Source organism: Ricinus communis, chromosome 10 (genome assembly GCF_019578655.1).
Source record: "Ricinus communis isolate WT05 ecotype wild-type chromosome 10, ASM1957865v1, whole genome shotgun sequence".
In the NCBI taxonomy this organism is placed as follows: Eukaryota; Viridiplantae; Streptophyta; class Magnoliopsida; order Malpighiales; family Euphorbiaceae; genus Ricinus; species Ricinus communis.
Window position 1 is genome coordinate 1,691,828 of NC_063265.1, and position 19,731 is coordinate 1,711,558.

At 33.5% G+C, this 19,731-nt stretch overlaps 2 protein-coding genes across 2 annotated transcripts; one reads left to right on the plus strand and one right to left on the minus strand.

Moving 5' to 3' along the window:
* The first annotated feature begins 7,455 nt into the window (after positions 1–7,455).
* On the plus strand, positions 7,456–16,376 carry LOC8270536 (protein PAT1 homolog 1). The gene is made up of 4 exons (XM_002520549.4): positions 7,456–7,874; positions 8,314–8,370; positions 12,175–12,250; positions 13,781–16,376. Exons 1-4 carry the CDS (start codon positions 7,866–7,868, stop codon positions 15,856–15,858), a joined length of 2,220 nt encoding a protein of 739 aa, XP_002520595.1. The 5' UTR covers positions 7,456–7,865; the 3' UTR covers positions 15,859–16,376.
* A 1,581-nt stretch (positions 16,377–17,957) lies between these two features.
* Positions 17,958–18,542, minus strand: LOC107261370 (secreted RxLR effector protein 161-like). Its single transcript, XM_015720070.2, has one exon. The coding sequence runs from the start codon at positions 18,540–18,542 to the stop codon at positions 17,958–17,960; it is 585 nt and encodes a 194-aa protein (XP_015575556.2).
* Between the last annotated feature and the right edge of the window lie 1,189 nt (positions 18,543–19,731).

Consider the following 19,731-nt stretch of genomic DNA (forward strand, 5'->3'; position numbering starts at 1 on the left):
TATAATTTAAATTCCATTAATAAAAATTTATGATTTAGAATATAATAATTATTTAACTATTAAATATAACTTTAAAATAATAATTATTTATCATAACATGATATCGACTTAAAGTAAGTTATTATTAATAAGTTTTAATAAGAATAATATTGTCTGAATAAAAAAAATCAAACCAGCTATCAGTTGATGAGAAAAAAACTCTAAAATAAATATAACACTTATATCTAAGGAATAATAATAATAACAATAATCTCAAAATATAGGTTAAAATATAATAATAATAATAAAATAATAATAATAATAATAATAATAATGATAATGAATAATAAATTAATTAATGTGTTAAATTAAAGTAACAAATTGTATTTTAAAAACTCTAGATGAAATATAAGAGATCATTGTCGAGTCTTAAATTTAAAGAGGATTTTAATGTTGCATTAAAATAAAAAGATTTATTAACCTATATTTAATTAGTTTAGTTAAATAGCAAATTAGATAAGTGATTTATATAAAAGGTAAATTATTTCTCTAGACATGTCACCCAAATTTTCCTCAGTATGAATATATATTTTAAAATATTATAATTGGAGGCTATAAAAAATATTTTCTTGAGGAATTTATTTGGAAAAAGGTAAATTTTAATTAGCAAGATGATATTGGTTTAATTAGAAATATAAATAAATTTAATAATTAAGTTAATTTAGTATTAGGATTAAATTGAAATTTATATTTGAGATAAGTGCTAAAAGTATAATTAAATTAATATGGGGTTAAAATAGAAAGTATCGAGATTGGTATTTTTATAAATAAGTATATTGGTGGAGGTATTTTAGTAATTTCTCAATTAAAAGCAAGGATATATAAGTAACATTACATTTTTAATAATTTTAATTTGGCCCAAAAATAGTGGTTAGTGATTTAATTGAAATAACTTATATAAGCTTAAGGACTAAACATAAATTAGTCAAGACCAAATATAATAAAAAGAGAGACTAAATATGGATGTGGGTCGAGGAAGAAGAAAAAAAGAAAAGAAAGAAAGAAGAAGAAAAAGGAGGAGAGAGAGAGATAGAGCTTGGAACTGCCTTTAATCGAAGATAGAGGAGGAAAGCTTTTAAGGTGCGCTGGAGTTGGCCAAAGATGGAGGAGGCGTCAGCGACTACAACAGTAACGACGGTAGCAGCTCTAATGGCGGTGGATGGGGGGAAAACCTACAAGGGTCACAACAACTTCTTCGACGCTGTTGGGAGCATTTCCGAAGATGGTAACGACTACTTTTGGTGGCGATCCACTCATATGGGCATGGGAATTCATATGGGGGCCGCATTAGTGGCACTAGTGGCTAGAGAACTGAGATCTGGTGAAGAAAAAGTTGTGTAGGCAGTTCGATTTTTGGGCTTTTCCGGCCATTTCCAACGAGGTTAGGATGATCAGAGCTCACCAATGGACTCCCCTCGTCACAAGCTTCCTAATGACACCTGTTTCATGGTGATTGGACTCTATAGAAAAATTGACGGTTGGAAACTGCCGGGATGATTCAGGATGATCAGCGTCTAATTTGGTCAGAAGCTAGAATCATCATCTGCGCGTTATCTCGAGTCCGTAGGCGACTCTGATCGTCGATCAGACTCTGATGGCCGGATGCGAGTCAACTAATTTTAGCACGCGTCTGGATAATTCCTTAAGCTTAATGATTTTAAAAATTGTTAATTAAAACTATATTAGTTATTAATTGGAGAAAGATGATAGAAGATATATATATGTAAGTATCCTTGGAAAATTAAATATGTGTTATTGAAATTGAGTAACTCGAGCAATAGTATAATCTTATATAAGACTTTACATTTAGTTGCGTTATAAATACTAATAATGTGAAGCAAAATAATTAGAATAAATAATTTAATGGACCCTAGATCAATAGCCAGAAACTTCAATGATTTATTTAAATAATTACGATTGAGATTTTAATTAAGTGATTAGCCTATAATTAAATTTAATTGTGTTATTAGTTAATAATTGATATAATGATAGAAGAATATTAAATTTTATTGGAATAAATAAATTAAAAGTTTATATATAAATGATTAGAGAGAATTAGTAGAATTTATATTAGATGTATGATAAATAATATTGTTGGTATAAAATAATTTGTTTGGGTATGATACTTAAATTTGTGAGGCAGATTAGTTATTAATTTTTAATACTCAAAGTTAATTATAATAGCAAATAAATAAATATTAATGTCAGGAAATAAATAAATAAATAATCATAATGAAATTTAATGTGCTGGAAAAATAATTAGATAGAGTAAAAATAATTATCAGCGGTTATGATGATAAATTGCTTTGATCAGAAGGAGATTTAATTTAATAATATTTAATTTTGAGATCTCGGATGGAAATTTTTATGGATTGTGTGATTTTCTTGCAAGTCTTGGATCCATTTTTATGGAGGGAATTACTTCGTTTTATATGGAAGGTGCTGCCGAATTTTCGGTAAAATTAATTAATTGAACTAGATAGATCATTAATAGAATTATGTTAAAATAAGATTAGAAGTTAAAGAGTTAAAATATAGATTTTAGATATAGAATAATGAACGTTGGTTGAGGATTATGAGAAATAGATTTAAGATTAATTGTAAAGTATGTTTATGCGTGAAATTTTAGGATTGTGCGTTTGGATAGCAGTCTGGAGGAAAATTAGTAGAAAATTAAGTGAAGTTATAGTCGGTTGTGTCTTGCATACGAGGTGAGTGGATAAACTTATAATATTATATTTTTCAGTAATACATTATTTATATTTATTTTCTCATGATTTGTCGAAATAATGCTATTAAAGCATATGTTTTAAATGCAAATTTAGAAACTTGATATTTTCTATAGAAATTTAGAAACAAATAATGGTATTTTTGATTTTACTCTATATATGCGATTATGATTTTACTTAGCTAGAAAAATGAGTATACACTCATTTATGTGACCTATGAGATCACACCTTGGACGTTGGGTGTAAATAGATTATATTGTCTTTGGAACAATTCTTAGTATACACATCGCCTTTAGAGCATATACTAGATAGTGCCTTTTGGGGGCTTATAGTCTATGCGCGTATGACTAGGATTTGCACTTTGGGTTGCCAGGTGAGACGTCTTTGTGCCCAAAGTGCCAAGAATCAATAAGGTATATATATGAGTGTATATTGTTTTCGACTAAATTATTTATTTTATTGCTACTATTTTCTTATGATGATATTTAAGATTAAATTAGTAGTAGTAATTTTTTTGGATGGAATCAAGATTATGCAATTATTTAATTTCAGACTAGAAAAGGATTTGCAGTTTTAGATACATATGGAAGTGATTATTATTTATGTATTTTATTAAATTTCATTTGTCTAGATAGAATTATTTTATCTAATATTTATGTTTAAAGTGATAGTAATATTTTTCTCCACAGAAAATTCAAGAATAGTATAGTTTTATGTGAATTTATCTAAATCATTATCTGTTACCATTTATTATTTGTTTATCTTCTCACCGAGTTTTATTCACGCTTTATTTTTCTCCACCAGTGCTACGCAAGATGTTAAGAGTTAGATCATATTAAAAATTCTAGCAATTAGAGCTTCGAGTTGCTAGACTCCGCGGTTCAAAAAAGCGAAGATAGAAGATTATATAGTTAGGCCTAGTTTAGGCATGCCTGTTATAATAGACATGATACAATCTTCAACTGATTGATATTAAATTTGTAATACCTAAAATTTTTATATATTTAATAATAAGTTTCTATTTAAGTTAATTTTAGCTTTATTTTTATTTGGTTTAATTTGAAAAGATTTAATGGAAATTTTAATATTAGTCAATTGAATGAATTACTTTTTCTATACCCAATTAGTTGAAATTTTAAGAATTAATTAAGTAAATTATTTGAAGGGTAGAATATATTTTTGGTTATTCTAATTTTTCCCCAATGTATATGTATATGTATAAATAAAATTATATATTGAAAAGATTATGGTAGAAATTGTAAGGGATGTTTTTATAAAAGAATTTTGGGAAAATTGGTATTTTAATTGATTAGTGGTATTAAATTTTAAGTTGGAAATTTATTATTTAAATTAATTTTGTGTTAAGACTAAATTGGAAATTTATTTTAGAATAAGGATTGAAAGTATAATTTTATTTTTATGGGGTTTTAATGGAAATTTGTGAGTTTGGTATTTTATAAATAAATATGTCGGTCAGGGGTATTTTTGTAATTGTGTATTTTCAATAATTCTAATTTGGCCCAAATTAAATAGTTAGGGGCTTAATTGAAAGGCTAAAGGAAAGTTTAGGGGTTAAATTAAAATTTTGCTGGATGAAATTGTAAGTAATTAAGAAAGTTCAGAGGTCAAATGTCGATATAGAAGAAAGGAAGAGGAGAGAATTGTCGGGGAGAGAGAGTGAGGCGCGTCGGAAGAGAGAGAAAGGGGGCGCTGCAGGTGTCGGTGGCGGCGAGGGCGTGGGCGGCGCAATGGCGACTCCGGCGGGAGCGGAAGAGCGTGAAGAGGCGGCTTTTCGGCCATTTCAAGTGGGTGTAATCGGCTCCGATGCTTGTGGTGACCGGAATTGCGAGATCCGGCAAAATGAAGTTTGGAGGGCAACTGGCGTTTTTGGGTTTTTTGGGCGAGCTCCGGTGAGCTATGGATGATCAGAGGACATATCCCGACTCTCCTCAACTCAAGCTTCGCAATGGCATCGGTTTCGTGGCGATTGGGCTCCGTTTGCAAATCGACGACCGAGATCGTCTGCAAATCTCTCCAGATGATCGGGTGTCAGATTGAAAAATCAGAAGCAAGGATCGTCGTCAGCACGTCGTTTCGAGTCCGATGGTGAGTTCGAATCGTCGATCGGACTCCGGCGGCTGGAGACGAGTCGACCGAGCGATCAAGCGTCTCGGTAATTTTTCTCTAGCCCGTAATTTTAGAATTCTTGGTTTAATTGTGTGTCTAATGGTTTCTATTGAGTATTTGATGATATTTGTGAGTCAAAAATAATTGTCTGTCAGTTTGCCTGCCTCGTGTTTTGTATTGTGCGGCGGAGTCGGGAAAATAGTGAAGTTTGAGGACCCGACTCCCGTTGTTTGAATTGTTGGATATTTGAAGTGTTTTTCTGGCATGTCCTAAACCCGTTTTACAGGGGGTAAATGTCCGTGTTGTAGGGGAGGTTCTGCCGAATTTTCGGTAGAATTTATCCGAGTCGAGATTCTTAGACAATCAGTCCTAGGAGTCTAGACCTAAGATTAATGATCGATTGTTTCAGCGTTTTGATAAATTATTTTCCGTGACTAGATAGTCCGCTTGTTCGGCTCGCTCCAACCGAGGCACCGGAGTAGAGTTAGGAGGTCGCCAAATCTGTGAGTTAAAGTCATATATCGCTTATGCACGTGTCATGCATAAAATTTGATTTGCTACTGTGATTATTCATTTGCAAATTTCAGTTTTTATTTAATTATTATTATTATTATTTGCATGATATTTTTAATTACCATTTAAATATGTTTTTCCTTTATCACCAATTTTAATATTGCATGATGTCTCGGGATGGGACGGCAGAAGAACATAGGAGTTGGATGAGTGTTCCAGTATAAATCTGAGAGAGATGAAATAGAGAAAGGATAAATAGGTAAAGTTTTAAGAAAGAAAGATTAGAATCTGCCCTGGTCGAGCATCACACTCTGGGCTTAGTAGAGTGTGGTTGCCGGAGTAAAGGTCCCTGGTCGAGCATTGCTCTCTAGGCACCGGCTTATTTAGAAATTTAAGTGACCAGACTGGAGGTAAGGTCCCTGGTCGAGCTATGCTCTCTGGGCGCCAGTCTTATTGGATAAGAGAGCCGAAAGGCTAAGGCTGAGAGTTAAGTGACCAGACTGGAGGTAAGGTACCTGGTCGAGCTTTGCTCTCTGGGCGCTAGTCCTGTTGGAATGAGAGGTTCGAGATGTTAGAGTTGGGATTAGGATTCTACTGAAGTACTTCATCCCGTTGCATGTGGAATTATTTTTGTATAAGCATGGCATGACACGTATGGTTATCATGATTTATTAATTATTTTAAAAATTAAATAATGTGATATTGAGATGTTTGAAAACTGTTTTAGATATATGATTTTAGCTCACTCTCGAGACTGATAGTCTCCATTTACTGTTTTTCAGATTCGTGACTGTTAGTCTTCCTCGACTCTTACTCAGTAACCCGACTTCTTCATCATCGGGTGGTGTTTGATTTGGTATGTCAAATTGTAAAAATCTTAGATTCTCCGCAGTAGTAATAGTAGGGATATCAGTGGTAATTTTTTGTAGTTTCGGGTCTCGCCTAATTCTTCGAGCAGACCGATTTAATTGTGTAAAATTTAATGTTACTGTAAATTGTGATATTAATAATAGTAAAATTTGAATTGAGATTTGATTGAGTTAGTGAGTGTCAGGCTTACTACGGGATTCGGTGGCCTTACGCCTACCCATTCTCTACTGCCGGTCACGGGCCCATGGATGGGGTCGTGACAAAATTAATTATCAATTGTTAATTTTTAGAGAGTGTTTGGTTCAAAGGTTTGATGCAGGTGATAGTTGTTTCTTATTGAATAACTATATTAAAAAGTTTCGTAAATACTTAAGAAATAACAATTGATAAATAATTTAATCTTAATTAGTTGTGGATTGTATCAGCTATATTTTAGAGCTTTTTTTTGTAGATTGATAGCTGATTTGATTTTTATTTATTTATTTGGGCACTGTTACCCTTATTAAAACTTATTAATAACAACTTATTTTAAGTTGATGTAATATAATTAAATTTTATATTTTGTAATAACTAATTGTTATTTTAAAATTGTTCTTAGTAGTTAAGTAATTATAATATTTATAATTATGATATTTAAAATTAGAATTTTTTTGGTATAATTTAAATTTAAATTTTTATTTTTAAAATAATGTATAAATATTTCTAATTAAATATGATTGAATTAAAAAATTAATTATAAATATTTTTAATTATTATAAATTATTTTATTAATTTATATCATTGAATATAACATTATAAAATAAAAATATATATAACAATATATTATACTTTCAATAGTTAGTTAACGTACTAATAGAAACTGGTAAATAAAATTTTATTTGAGAATGTAATCTAATAGCTATGAGCCGCTAACTGTACTTAATATATCTTTAAATTTTACTAAATAATTTAATATAATTATTAAGTGAAAAATTATTATTAATTAGATAGTTGTTATTTTTAATCATATACCACAGTAACGGGTTATTCAAAATTTTATATTAAAATATGTATTCAGTATTTGTTATTCAAAATTTTATATTTTATATAATTTTTTAATATGATTTCTGAGATAAAAAATTATTTGTAATAAAAGATAATAGTGAGGGTACGTGCACGTGCAAAGGGCCGACTAGTGTAAATAAAATTAAAGAAAGAAAGAAACTCGAGTAAACATTGACTTGGGGTGTTGAGTGTAAGCGCAGAGACTTGCATTTAGAGTATCTAGGGGAAGAATTTCGGGGAACAACCATTGACAAAAAACAAAAAGAAAAAAGAAAAAAAAAAAAAAAGAAAAAACAGGCTCTCTTTTCTTTCTTTCTTCTCACTTTCTAACAGTACCATAAATCCTAAAATCCAAACTCTGTATTTCGGTGCCCAACAAATTGTTGCAACTCTGCTTCAGCTCATCTAACCCTAGAAATCATTCGATCCACTCCACTCCACTCTAATCCAACCTAATATTTCTGCTCTGTTAACCCTAAATTCCCAATTTTTATCAAATAAAAAGGGTAAATAGATCTCAAATCTACTCTTTCATTTGGAGTTATGGACAAGGTTCGTTATCTATGTTTGCCATTACTTTTCTTTTTTTGCTACATTTAATTGCGTAATACGACATAGTTTTCAACCTTTTTTACGGCTCTGCATTTTCTTCTGTTAACACCATCAAATTAGTGGAGCTCTTTAGATATTGGGGAGAAGAACTGATTTTAATGATTTAGCAATGAGCTGTTTTTAATTTGTGCAAATTTATTTACTAGCTTAATTGCACAGGTGAAACACAAGACTTGTTTTTTTTTTATTCTTTTTTATTTATTTATTTACTTTTTATGCTATCCAATTTCTTAGTACTGCTGGATTATTTTCCTTGTAACAGCAATAAGCTCCTTGTTAAACTTGTCCTTCGACTTCTAAAGTTGTGTGGGGTATCAGGCATTAAACACATTTTAATAGCTCTGATAATGTTTATGTATCTTTCTTTTTTTAATTCCAGGGTGTAGGCTTAGAAGCTTTATCAGATATGGATGATCTGGCAACCACATTTGCAAAGGTCAGATTTCTTTGCTTATATATAGAATTGTGCAGGTGAAATACTTTATAAGTTTTCCATGTGGGTTATCCCCATATTTTGCACGTTTAGTAATAATAAGTTTTTTACTCATTTTTGTGAAGTGTCCTCTTTTACGAAATTTGTTGCTTATGCAAGCCAATGTGCCGATACAACTACTCTACAAACTTGCAATAACTAGAATTTAGCAAGTAATGGTGGACCTCTACCCAATAGTGTAGCCCAACTGTTTGACTGCATAGGGCAAACAGGCCATATCTTATATTAGAGACTGATGGTAATAAAATTGACCGCAATGGGTGTGGAGCTTGGTTAACTGGATTTGTATTTGACCTTGCAGTGTATGTAAGAAAAAAAGAAAAGAAGAAGTAATCATTTGGTTAGTGTTCAATTATCTCTTGACACATCAAATGCATGGGAAAAAACAATCCAGGGTATAAAAAGATTACTCATGTTTAAATTTTTTAATTTTTTGGCTCTGAAATTAGATTATTTGATGTTATAGAGAACTTTGCTGGTTGCATAACGATAGGGAAATTAAATTGTTGTGAAATGGTATAGGGGGTTAGATAGGAGTTACAGGACGCTGGAGCGAGCTGTAGATTTTGTTTGAACTGGCCTATAGACGGAATTATTTGCACATGTGTATCTGAGATCTCAACTTTTGGGTTCAAACAGTTCAAAGGGCCCCTAGAGCTCCAAGTGACTTTTGGGGAATTAAACAAGATCAAACTTAGCTATACTCATCCAAGGAATTTCTGTAGAAGTGAACTTGTGAAATTGAAAACACACACACACTCTCTCTCTCTGTCTTTGAGGCTTGTGCTTGTGACCTCATTTTGATGAATTAATCATATTAAAAGTGTTGCAACCAGTAAAGAAGCCGTTTACATGCTATAATTTTTATAGTTCCAATTGCAGGCTAGAGCCCAGGGTTCTTTTATTTATATTGGTTTATAAATATGTGATGAAATTCAGCTATTTCTATTACCTGAAGGAGATTCATTAATTTTTGCAAGTCCGGCAGTTGAGAGTATGTCAGTAATTTAGTCTTCACATAGTCTTATGAAGTTCTCTTTGGTCTTAAGTTTGTTTTATGGTAATTTCCCAGTTAGTCATGGTTAAGTTGTTTGTGGTATGATGCTTTATATGTTCCCATCACAAAAAGGAAATGTAACTTTTGTAAAATCATGAGTGATTTTTTGTTTCGTCTGTCTTATAACTTATGAAAAGTGAGTTTAGGCTTTGGAATGTTTTCTATGGGAAGCATATTTTCTAGCCTGGTCTTTCTCTCATCTTTAATCTAACTTCAGGTGCAGTGATTTCCCTGCTGTGATTGGTCTGTTTTTAATCATTTTGGAATTCTGCTTTCTGTAGTTTTAGTCTTTGCAATAAAGTTAGACAATATGCTTTTAGGTACTTCTCTCCTATGATGTATAAGCAACTTACTGATCTGGCACTGTGGACAGCACCCATGAACAGTAACCAAAGAGCACTATCTATGTATAATAATGATGAATACTACCATAAATAAATAGAGTTTAAGCTTAACATACAAACACATGCATCATATCAGGTTCTATACCTTAAGGGAGTATTGCATCATGCAGTTCAAGAGGCAACAGTTGCAGGAATATTTTTTGTTTAGTGAAAACTGAATAATAAGCATTACAAACCCTTCATATAATGTGGATCATGGTTCAACTTACATTAAGTGTTTGATTTTGAGTTCCTTTTTTCTTGCCTACCTCATATAGTTAATCAATGTAACTTCAGATTGAGTATTGTAAGCATAGCATGTTTGCCAAATGCGCTCTTCTTCTGTCTAGTTATGTTTATTTTATCTATGCTTATTCTGCTTATGATTTTGGCATGTCATTTTTTCATTCTTTGGTATCCTTGCTGCCCAACAAATAGTGCTTTATCTTTTGATATCGCAACAGTAAAATTGCCTTCTAACTATATGCTCTGGTTTCTCAAGTATTCCTTGCATCAAGATATAAAGCAATGTAAACAACTGGAATTGAGGAGGTAGAAACAAGGATGATAAGAAGTTCTTGTATTAGTTTTAACAAACACTTTTAGTTGAATCAATTTATGCTCAAATATTTGGTGCTTGTTTCAGTAGTTGCTGAGGCATTGTCAATTTCAAATTTTTTAATAGATTAATCCATAATCTACATACACCCAGTTTGTGAATCCTGAATCTGTTATTTTATTTTTATCTTGCATAATAGTTTTTCTCAGCCAATCAGGATTCAAAGTTTTCCCTTTCCTTTTTTTTTTTTCTGGAAATTTTTGAGTTGTAGTATTAAAAAAAAAAATGTAATTTTGTTTTTAGTAAGTCTGCAGGTTAAAAAAATAAAAAATAGAATGATACTGTTCTATTAGGCTATATATAAATAGATAATGTTAACTTTTTGGATAAATCACTTCAGATTAATAATATTGCTAAATATGGGATGGTTATTGTTGATACAGAAGCCCCATGTTTGAGGATATATTTGATGTAGGTGAAAAATTTATTAGCCTTTTGATTTTTCTGGATAGATACCCATTAGAGCTAATTTCATTTGTATCTTCCCTTTCATTTTTTTCTTTCCCCCTTTTTGTTTTCTTTTCTTAAATTGGTTATCTATCATATTAGTTATCTTTGGGGTGATATGAAGTGGCCTGTCCTTTTCTCCTATACGAGTTTCTTAATTTTTCCTTCTATGCTGCAAAGCTGAAAAACTTTCCCTTGAGCCCAAGGGAAATATAAGAGTTAGGTCATTATCTCATTCTCTATATTGTTATCTGACATCTGATTTTATATGCAAGTTGCTTGATACCATGCCAATCAATTTTTATGATCAGTATCTGTTACAGTATTCCTAATGTTTTACTAGTCAATGTCCTATCTAGCTTTATAGGTGATTCTTAGGATTATTAATTGTCCTTAATTGTTTTTCTTAATATTTTGCTAGTTAATTTTCTATTTACTTATTATAGATAATTCTTAGGGCCTCGTTATATAAGTTTTCCTTAATTGTTTGTCCTTAATTATGGCAAGTGGGTTTAAGGGTTAGGGGCCAGCCTACCCTCTCTTGTAACTATTTAAACGCTATTTTCTTATGGAATAAAATAAGCATAAAATTCTTCAGGGTTGCGAACTCCTAAAGTTCAGAGATCATAGGGTTCTCTCTAATGAGCCCTTAATTCAACATAGGTCAAAAAGGTATAAATTCCCAGAAAACACTCTTTCCCTTTTTTCGACCAGATAGGTCAGGAACGCGTCGGTTGGTGGCTGCTTAGTCTCATCCAAGAGTCTAATCTCTTTGTACTGTTTTTTTTCTTTGAAAAAAAAAAAAGGAAGGGGGTCGATTTAGGCTCCTTCCCCATGGTGAATCATAGACCCATCTGATCCCAAATGCAGGGCCATAACAGTTTCACAAGAAATTTTCAATATTATTAATATTTTAATTCTTAATGGATTGGACAGCTCTTTTTTGTAGATTTCAATCAATTTTTGTATAGATATACTTTTATAAAATACTAACAACTTCTGATGCTGGACATGGTGAACATGTATATATTAATAACATGACTGACCAAATAAATATTTTCTTGGATGTCAATGTTGCTGTTGTTCTCGCTCATGTTACTGCTTCTGTGTTTTTATGCTTGACAATTCTCATTGCAGATGCCCTTTTCTTTTCTCACTTTTCAATCTTAAAATTTTTGGATGCTTGATAATGCTATCTTAATTGTTTCTTTTTTTTTTGAAATTTATGTTCTCCTGCACAGTTGAACAGAGTTGTTACTGGACCAAGACATCCAGGTGTTATTGGTGATAGAGGATCTGGATCTTTTTCAAGAGAAAGTGAGTTAAATCTATTTGTATTATTATTCTTAAATTAATAATTGTAGAGTTAAAATTATTTGTATGATTATTCTAAAATGACAGTTAAGAGTTAAAACTATTTGTATGGTTATTATTAAAATGACAGTTCATGCTATCTTGTGCTTGCAAATTGAGAATTTCTCTAGGTTGCTTTTTCTGTGAATTCTTTTTGTCTTGTTGAATAGGATAGCCTCGAGCATTCTTACCTCTATCACTAGTTCTCAATTCCAAAATAGCTTCTAGTCAACTAAATTTAGATATACATATAGAGGTTACATCCTTGTAGAGAAAGAACGTCGAAAATTTCTCTGATCCTTTATAGACATAGTTGTTAAAGGTGCACCTGAGGCGTAAGGCGCATATGGAAACTTATGTACGTGTATATATTATGAAGGTGGTGGCATAAATTTCTGCTATTACTGATTCTATCAAGTACCCTATGTTCTTAGATTCAAATTTGTTTCTTATTCGACCAAAACCTATAAAGACTATATCCACATATATATAGAACACTGAAAATTACCACAGAACAGAAACAAATTTCTAGGGACTGTAGGGCAGGTGAACAATTCAGAATCCTTGGTAGAAGCAATAAATCTTGCAAAATAGGATCACGACCAGCAATTTGACATAGAAATTAAATTTAAAATAAGTTTGAAGAGGAAGAAGAAGAGCTTGAAGTGAATATTAGCTAGATTGTGCATAAAATAAACTTGTGTCATGAATGATTATTTAGTTGGTGGAGCCAAATGCAGTAGGAAGTATCCTGGCCAGAAATTCATTTTCTGTGTAGAAGCCTGGTGCTAATTATTAGTGCCAAATTATGAAGGCCGGCCAACCCCATTGATATATTCAATCAAGTTATTGTTGTAAATGTGATATTTGGATTTGTATTATTATTAACAGAGGTGGGAGATCCAATTTTGTTGGGATAAATTTCAAATTCTAAAAGCCTAGACCATGCATCAGTAAATAGCTATTTTTTTATTTACTAAATGGTCAGATTATGGGAAAGCTTATGAATTGTTATTCTTGTTAATAAGCTTGTGAATTGATTCTTTTCTATCATGATGTTCTGTGCCAAAGCATTGGATGATTTAGTTTCTGTTTTTACATAACGGATTGACTTCACCCGATGCTTGTAGTTATTCATTTTGAGATTCTTTCTTCTATTTATCAAAAACTTTTAGCTTTTATTTAGCAAGTCAAGAGTCTTGTGGGTTAATCCTACAGAATTTACATTGATGTTATAGTATTTGCTTATTGGAATGAAGGAAAAGAATAATTCCTGCTTCTAGTGGTTAACTGTACTATTTTATGAATTAAAATATGTTTTTAGGACTTTAAGTTTTTAACGCCTTTTAGTAATTTCGAGTTTCCTAACTTGCATCTTCTCCCAGATTAATTCTGATTTGCAAGTTTAGGGAATTTTTGTTTTCTTCAAGAGGAAGGGGATGACTACTTTCAATTACTTTAATCGTTACGCATCTAACAGCATGTTGTTTTCAGGTTCATCTGCCACTGATTGGGCACAAGATGAAGAACTCGCTAGTTGGTTAGATCAGCAGATGTTTGATATTGAAAATACTCAGGAAGGCAAGAGATGGTCATCACAACCCCAGCCTTTGTCAGGCCGGTTTTCAGAATCAAAACCTTTGTACAGAACTTCCTCGTATCCCCAGCAGCAACCACAGCTGCATCGCTATTCAAGTGAACCAATTCTTGTACCTAAATCAAATTTCACTTCATTCCCTCCTCCTGGTGTCAGAAATCAACAGATCTCACCAGATCTCTTTAATAACCATTCTCTTGTTAGTGGACCACAGCCATTTTCTTCTTCAAATCTTTCTCCTTTGTCCAACTCTAGTCTTCATTTGGCTGGCATACATCATGATTTAAATTACCGTGGAAATATGTCCCCAATAACCTCTTCTGGCCTTTCTTTTAATAACAGGCCACTAAATCATTGGGTTAACCATGCTGGCCTATTACAAGTAGATCAGTCTAGCCTCCTGCAGAGTATATTGCAGCAACAATTATCCCAGAAAAATGGCCTAATGTCTGCACAGTTGATGCCACCGCAAAAACAGAGACTGCATAGTTCAGGCCAACCATCTTTGGCTCATTTTGCAGCGATGCAGTCTCATCTTTATAATTCCCATCCTTCATCAGCACATAAAATGATGCTTGGTTTATCAGATATTAGGGATCAAAAACACAAATCATCGCATAAGGGCAGACACAATGCACGTCTTCCTAAACAGGGCTCTGATGTTAGCAGTCAGAAAAGTGATAGTGGCTGGTTGCAATTCAGATCCAAGTATATGATAGCTGAGGAGATAGAAAGTATTCTGAAAATGCAGCATGCTGCCACACACGGCAATGACCCATACATAGATGATTATTACCACCAAGCCAGTCTTGCCAAAAGATCAGATGGATCAAGAGTAAAGAAACCTTTCTGCCCATCGCATATGAAGGAACCCCCTTCTCGAAGTCGTAACAGCACAGACCAGCAGTCTCATCTCCATGTTAATGCCCTGGGGAAGACTCCCCTAACTTCCATACGTATTCCGCAGCCTCTCCTTGATGTTGATCCGCCCCCCGGTTATGGTGATGGAAACTCTGAACAGATCTCTGAAAGGCCTTTGGAACAGGAACCTATGCTTGCAGCTAGGATTGCTGTCGAAGATGGCCTATGGCTTCTTCTGGAGGTGGACGACATTGATCGATTTCTACAGTTCAATCAGCCCCAAGATGGAGGGGCTCACCTTAGGCGTAAGCGTCAGACTATGCTTGAAGGATTAGCAGCATCTCTTCAGCTTGTTGATCCTCTTGGCCAGAGCGGGAATACAGCTGGGATGTCCTCTAAGGATGACCTTGTGTTTCTGCGAATTGTTTCTCTTCCCAAGGGTCGAAAGCTTATTTCTAGGTTCGTTCAGCTTCTTTTCCCTGGTAGCGAACTCACCCGAATTGTCTGCATGGCTATATTCCGTCACTTGAGGTTTTTGTTTGGTGGAATTCCTTCTGATTCAGGAGCAGCTGAGACAACTATGAATCTCGTGGAGACTGTTTCTGCATGTGTTAACAGCATGGATCTTCATGCCCTGGGTGCTTGCCTTGTTGCAGTTGTTTGTTCTTTGGAGCAGCCACCATTTCGGCCTCTTGGTAGTCCTTCTGGGGATGGGGCCTCTGTTATTTTGAAGTCTCTTCTTGAGAGGGCAAGTAAACTATTAAATGATCCTCAGACAGCAGCCAGCCGTGCTGTGCCCAATTTTGCCCTCTGGCAGGCATCTTTTGATGAATTTTTTGATCTTCTTACAAAGTATTGCCTGATCAAGTATGAGACAATACTCCAATCAGTCTATGCAAAGGACTCCTCTTGCCCAGAAGGTATTGAATTAGAGGTGCGAGCAGCTACAAAACGGGAAATGCCTGTTGAGCTTTTACGTGCATGCCTTCCTCATACAAATGAACGCCAGATGGAGCTTTTAAGGCACTTTGGGCAGCAACGTAGTCCTATTACAGGGTTCAATGCACATTCAGGGAGTAATAACCACATGAATTCTGAATCAGTGAGGAGTTGATAGAGGAAAAGAAAACAAAACTATGGATATAGAGTGGCTCTCTGATCTCTCTCTTTGATACTTTGGTGGAATGAAGTTGCTTTATTACTGGGAGTGGACATGCGCCGCTTTATTGGGGAAATCAATCCAAGGCTTAACTGCATAATTATGTTTCCTTGAGAAGATTACAAAGGATGGTCTTCAACATTGTGTATTATGATCAAAGGTGATTCCTGGGAGTTTTTGACTGGAAGTTTCAGAATTGACTATTTTGGTTGTAGCTGCAGGAAAAATTACAAGCACAGGGGATAGGTTGTACAGGGTGGTCTTAGAGGACCATCAAAAGTCCTTTTCATCTACCATAACAATTTGAAGACAATTGTGTTTCAAAAGGTAAGATGTACTTGCAGAGGGCTGTAATAATCAAGGAGAAAAAGAAAAAAAAAACTCGTTGGGGTTGTAAGAGATAAAGTGTTAGATTAAGGGAATTGATGATCCTGAATTATATTAGTTAATTACTTCTTCCTAAATTGCTCTTATTACACTGTAATTGTCTTGGAATTTTCTGTAATTTCTTGTGATTCCTTCCTCTATTTATGCTCAGCATATCATGTAGACGTGTGTATACATTAGGCAAGGACAAAGGGTCAATTTGCCCCTTCAACTCGTGTCAAGGGGGTCAAATAAATCAAATGCTCAGCATGTCATATAGCCTTGTGTATACATTAGGCAAGGACAAAGGGTCAATTTTGCCCCTTTAACTTGTGTCAAGGGGTCAGAATTTTAACTTTTCCAGTAAATAGGGTCATAACTTTCTAGTTTACCCAAATTGATCCAAAATTTAATGTACACAGCGCAATTCAAATTTGTTGATTTTTAGTGTTGAAAATAGTTTGTAAAAAAATATTATTATTATAGAACTCCTTTAATTTCATCTACCACCACACACTCCTTTGTGCTTGCCGCCATCACCAGCTCACGCAAGCCACCGGCACCACCACGCCTACTATTTCATTGAAGCCACTATCTCACTTTTATAACAAAATTGATTATCATCATTTTTATAAATTTCAAAATGAGATCCCCCCACAAAATGTAAGGTATTCAAAACTTCTAGAAAATATTAACCCGTTTAAAATAACTTAAAACACATCAATGATTGCCTTGAATTTCAGAAAACCATGATAGTAAGAGCGCACTGTGTGGCCATCTTCCAGTAATAATTGTAACCCGAAGCAATGTATAACCTTCTGGGTTCTGAAAACTGCAATACAAAATATACATCGTTTAGTAACAGGGATTTATAAGGTAATAGATGTTCGACCTTCTCCACAGTTAATCTCAAGCGTTCCACTTGCAAAGAAATAAGCAAATTATAAGATTGTAAAGAAAAAGGTGAATTGAACTTCCACGTAGTTTATGGATGTGCAAAGTTATCAAGCATAGCCACCAGTTCAAAGACAACATCAATCATTGCTGGAAAATAGAGTTTTGCTTTTTAGAATCTATATTCAAAACATACCCATCACTTAAATTAGCGAGCTAGCTTCTTCTAATTAATGATGTTGGGGGATCTTCTACAGCTTTATGCAAAGTATTAAGAAATACTGCAGAAAATACAAAACAATTGAATACAGGAGAATTGTTTATTGAAAAGAAAGCTAGACTTTTATAAAGCCATTATAAAACAGAAAAACCAAAATATCAGTTACCAACTAAGACTAACAAATTAGCTAAAATTACTCTTAACAAACCGTAGAAAGAGGTCAACTAGGAGACTCCTAACAATCCTTCTCTTGAACTCATTACCTGAGTAATTAGTTTAAATCTATAACAGTACACATACCAAGTCTTTCATGAAACTTTTCAAAAACATCTAATTTGAGAGGCTTAGTCATTAAGTCTGCAAGCTGATTTTCAGAGCTACAGAAGACTAGCTCAATTACTCCATCCTTGGTAAGATCTCGGAGAAAATAAAATCTTACCCGTATGTGCTTGCAACATCCATGTAGAACTGGATTCTTCGACAGCTTTATGGTTGAAGTATTATTACACATTATTGTGTTACAATCAGCCTGCATATGACCAATATCTTTTAAAATTCTGCTCATCTAAATGGCTTAAAAAGCACATGCAGCTGCTGCTACAAATTCTGTTTCAGTGGTTGACAAAGTGACAATGGGCTGCTTTTTAGATGACCAAGCTACTGCTCCACACATCATGAACACGTAACCTGAAGTGCTCTTGCTATCCTCCTTATCTCCAGCATAATCACTATCTGCATAAGCCACCAATTCACTTGTTCCTATCCTTTTGTAAAATATACCATAATCTATAGTTCCCTTTAAGTACCTTAAGACCCTTTTTGCTACTGCAAAATGTAGTTTTGTAGGATTTGCCATGAAACGACTAATAAAATTTACAATAAATATGAGATCGGTTCGAGTAGCTGTAAGATACATCAAACTTCCTACCATTTGCTTGAATTGAGTTACATTCACTTTGACTCCTTCATCTGCATCAATCTTTTGGCCAGGAACAATGGGATAGCGAACAAAATTGTTTTCTTCCATGCTAAAACGACTTAGAATTTCAGCTGCATATTTTCCTTGGCATATAAAGACACCATCAGCTCTTTGCAACACCTCAATTCCAAGAAATAACCTCATTTTCCCTAAATCTGTCATGTCAAACTGCTTCTTCATGGAATTTTTAAATTCACACAGCAACACTTCATCATCACTAGTATATAACAAATCATCTACATAAATACTGACAATTAAAAGTTTACCTCTTTTCCTTTTAAAGAAAAGTGTGTTCAATCCAACTAAACCAAGTTCTAGGTGCTTGTTTTAATTCGTAAAGAGCCTTTTGTAGTTTATAAACTATATGTTCACTTTTTTTCTTCTCATATCCTCTTGGCTGTTCAACAAACACATCTTCCTTCAATTCTCCATGCAAGAACGCATATTTGACATCTAACTGGTAGAGATTCCATCCCCTTTGTGCAGCAAGAGCAATAATCATTCTCACCGTGTCCAACCTAGCTACAGGTGTATATATTTTCGTATAATTATTCCATGCTACTGGGAGTAACCTTTTACCACTAATCTCACTTTGTATTTATCAACTGATAGGTCGTAAATAGTTATATTTATTGTATTTAATTTCCTTGCGATTTGGTTGAATAATGTACTTAATTGTAAAATTCTGTTTATTCTGACTTAGGTGATGAAATATCAAAGATTGAGCAAAATTCAGCCTGAAGACATGTTTTAAGTCATCTTTCGTCAAAAACCAAGTTTTTGGAGGAGGTGCAGAAATTTGCACAGAAGATCACTGTCGACAAGGCGTAACCACGCCTTACAGCCCATGAGCTCGGCAGAAATCTGTGCAGAAGACTACTGTCAACAAGGCGTGACCACGCCTTGCGTCCCATGAGCTGCTAAAAGATGTGAAAGAGAGCTTCAAAATTTTCAGAGATTAATTTGTGGTGGACCTATCCCTAGTTAATTTCCTTTACTTTTAGAAGTGTTAGATTAATAGAACTTTCTTCCATGTGTTTAGGGTTTTAATTTATTTAGATCACTTTTAATCTTATCATTCCTTATAAGGATAAGATTAAATAGGAAGCATATTTCTTTTTTATAAGGATTCTACTATTAGGGTTTAGGATTTTACTTCCTATATAAGGACGGCTAGATACTTTGAGCTAGGATTTCATATTCTTATTCTTCTTCTACTCTCTACAATTCTTGTGAATTCTTACTCCACCGTGAGTGGCTAAGTTCTTAGTTTCTAATTCAAGAGTGAATAAATTCCAATTATGATTTTGTGAGGCTTTGTGCTTAACAGAATTCTTCTTTAATTCAAGTATTCTTTATTTCTTGTTCT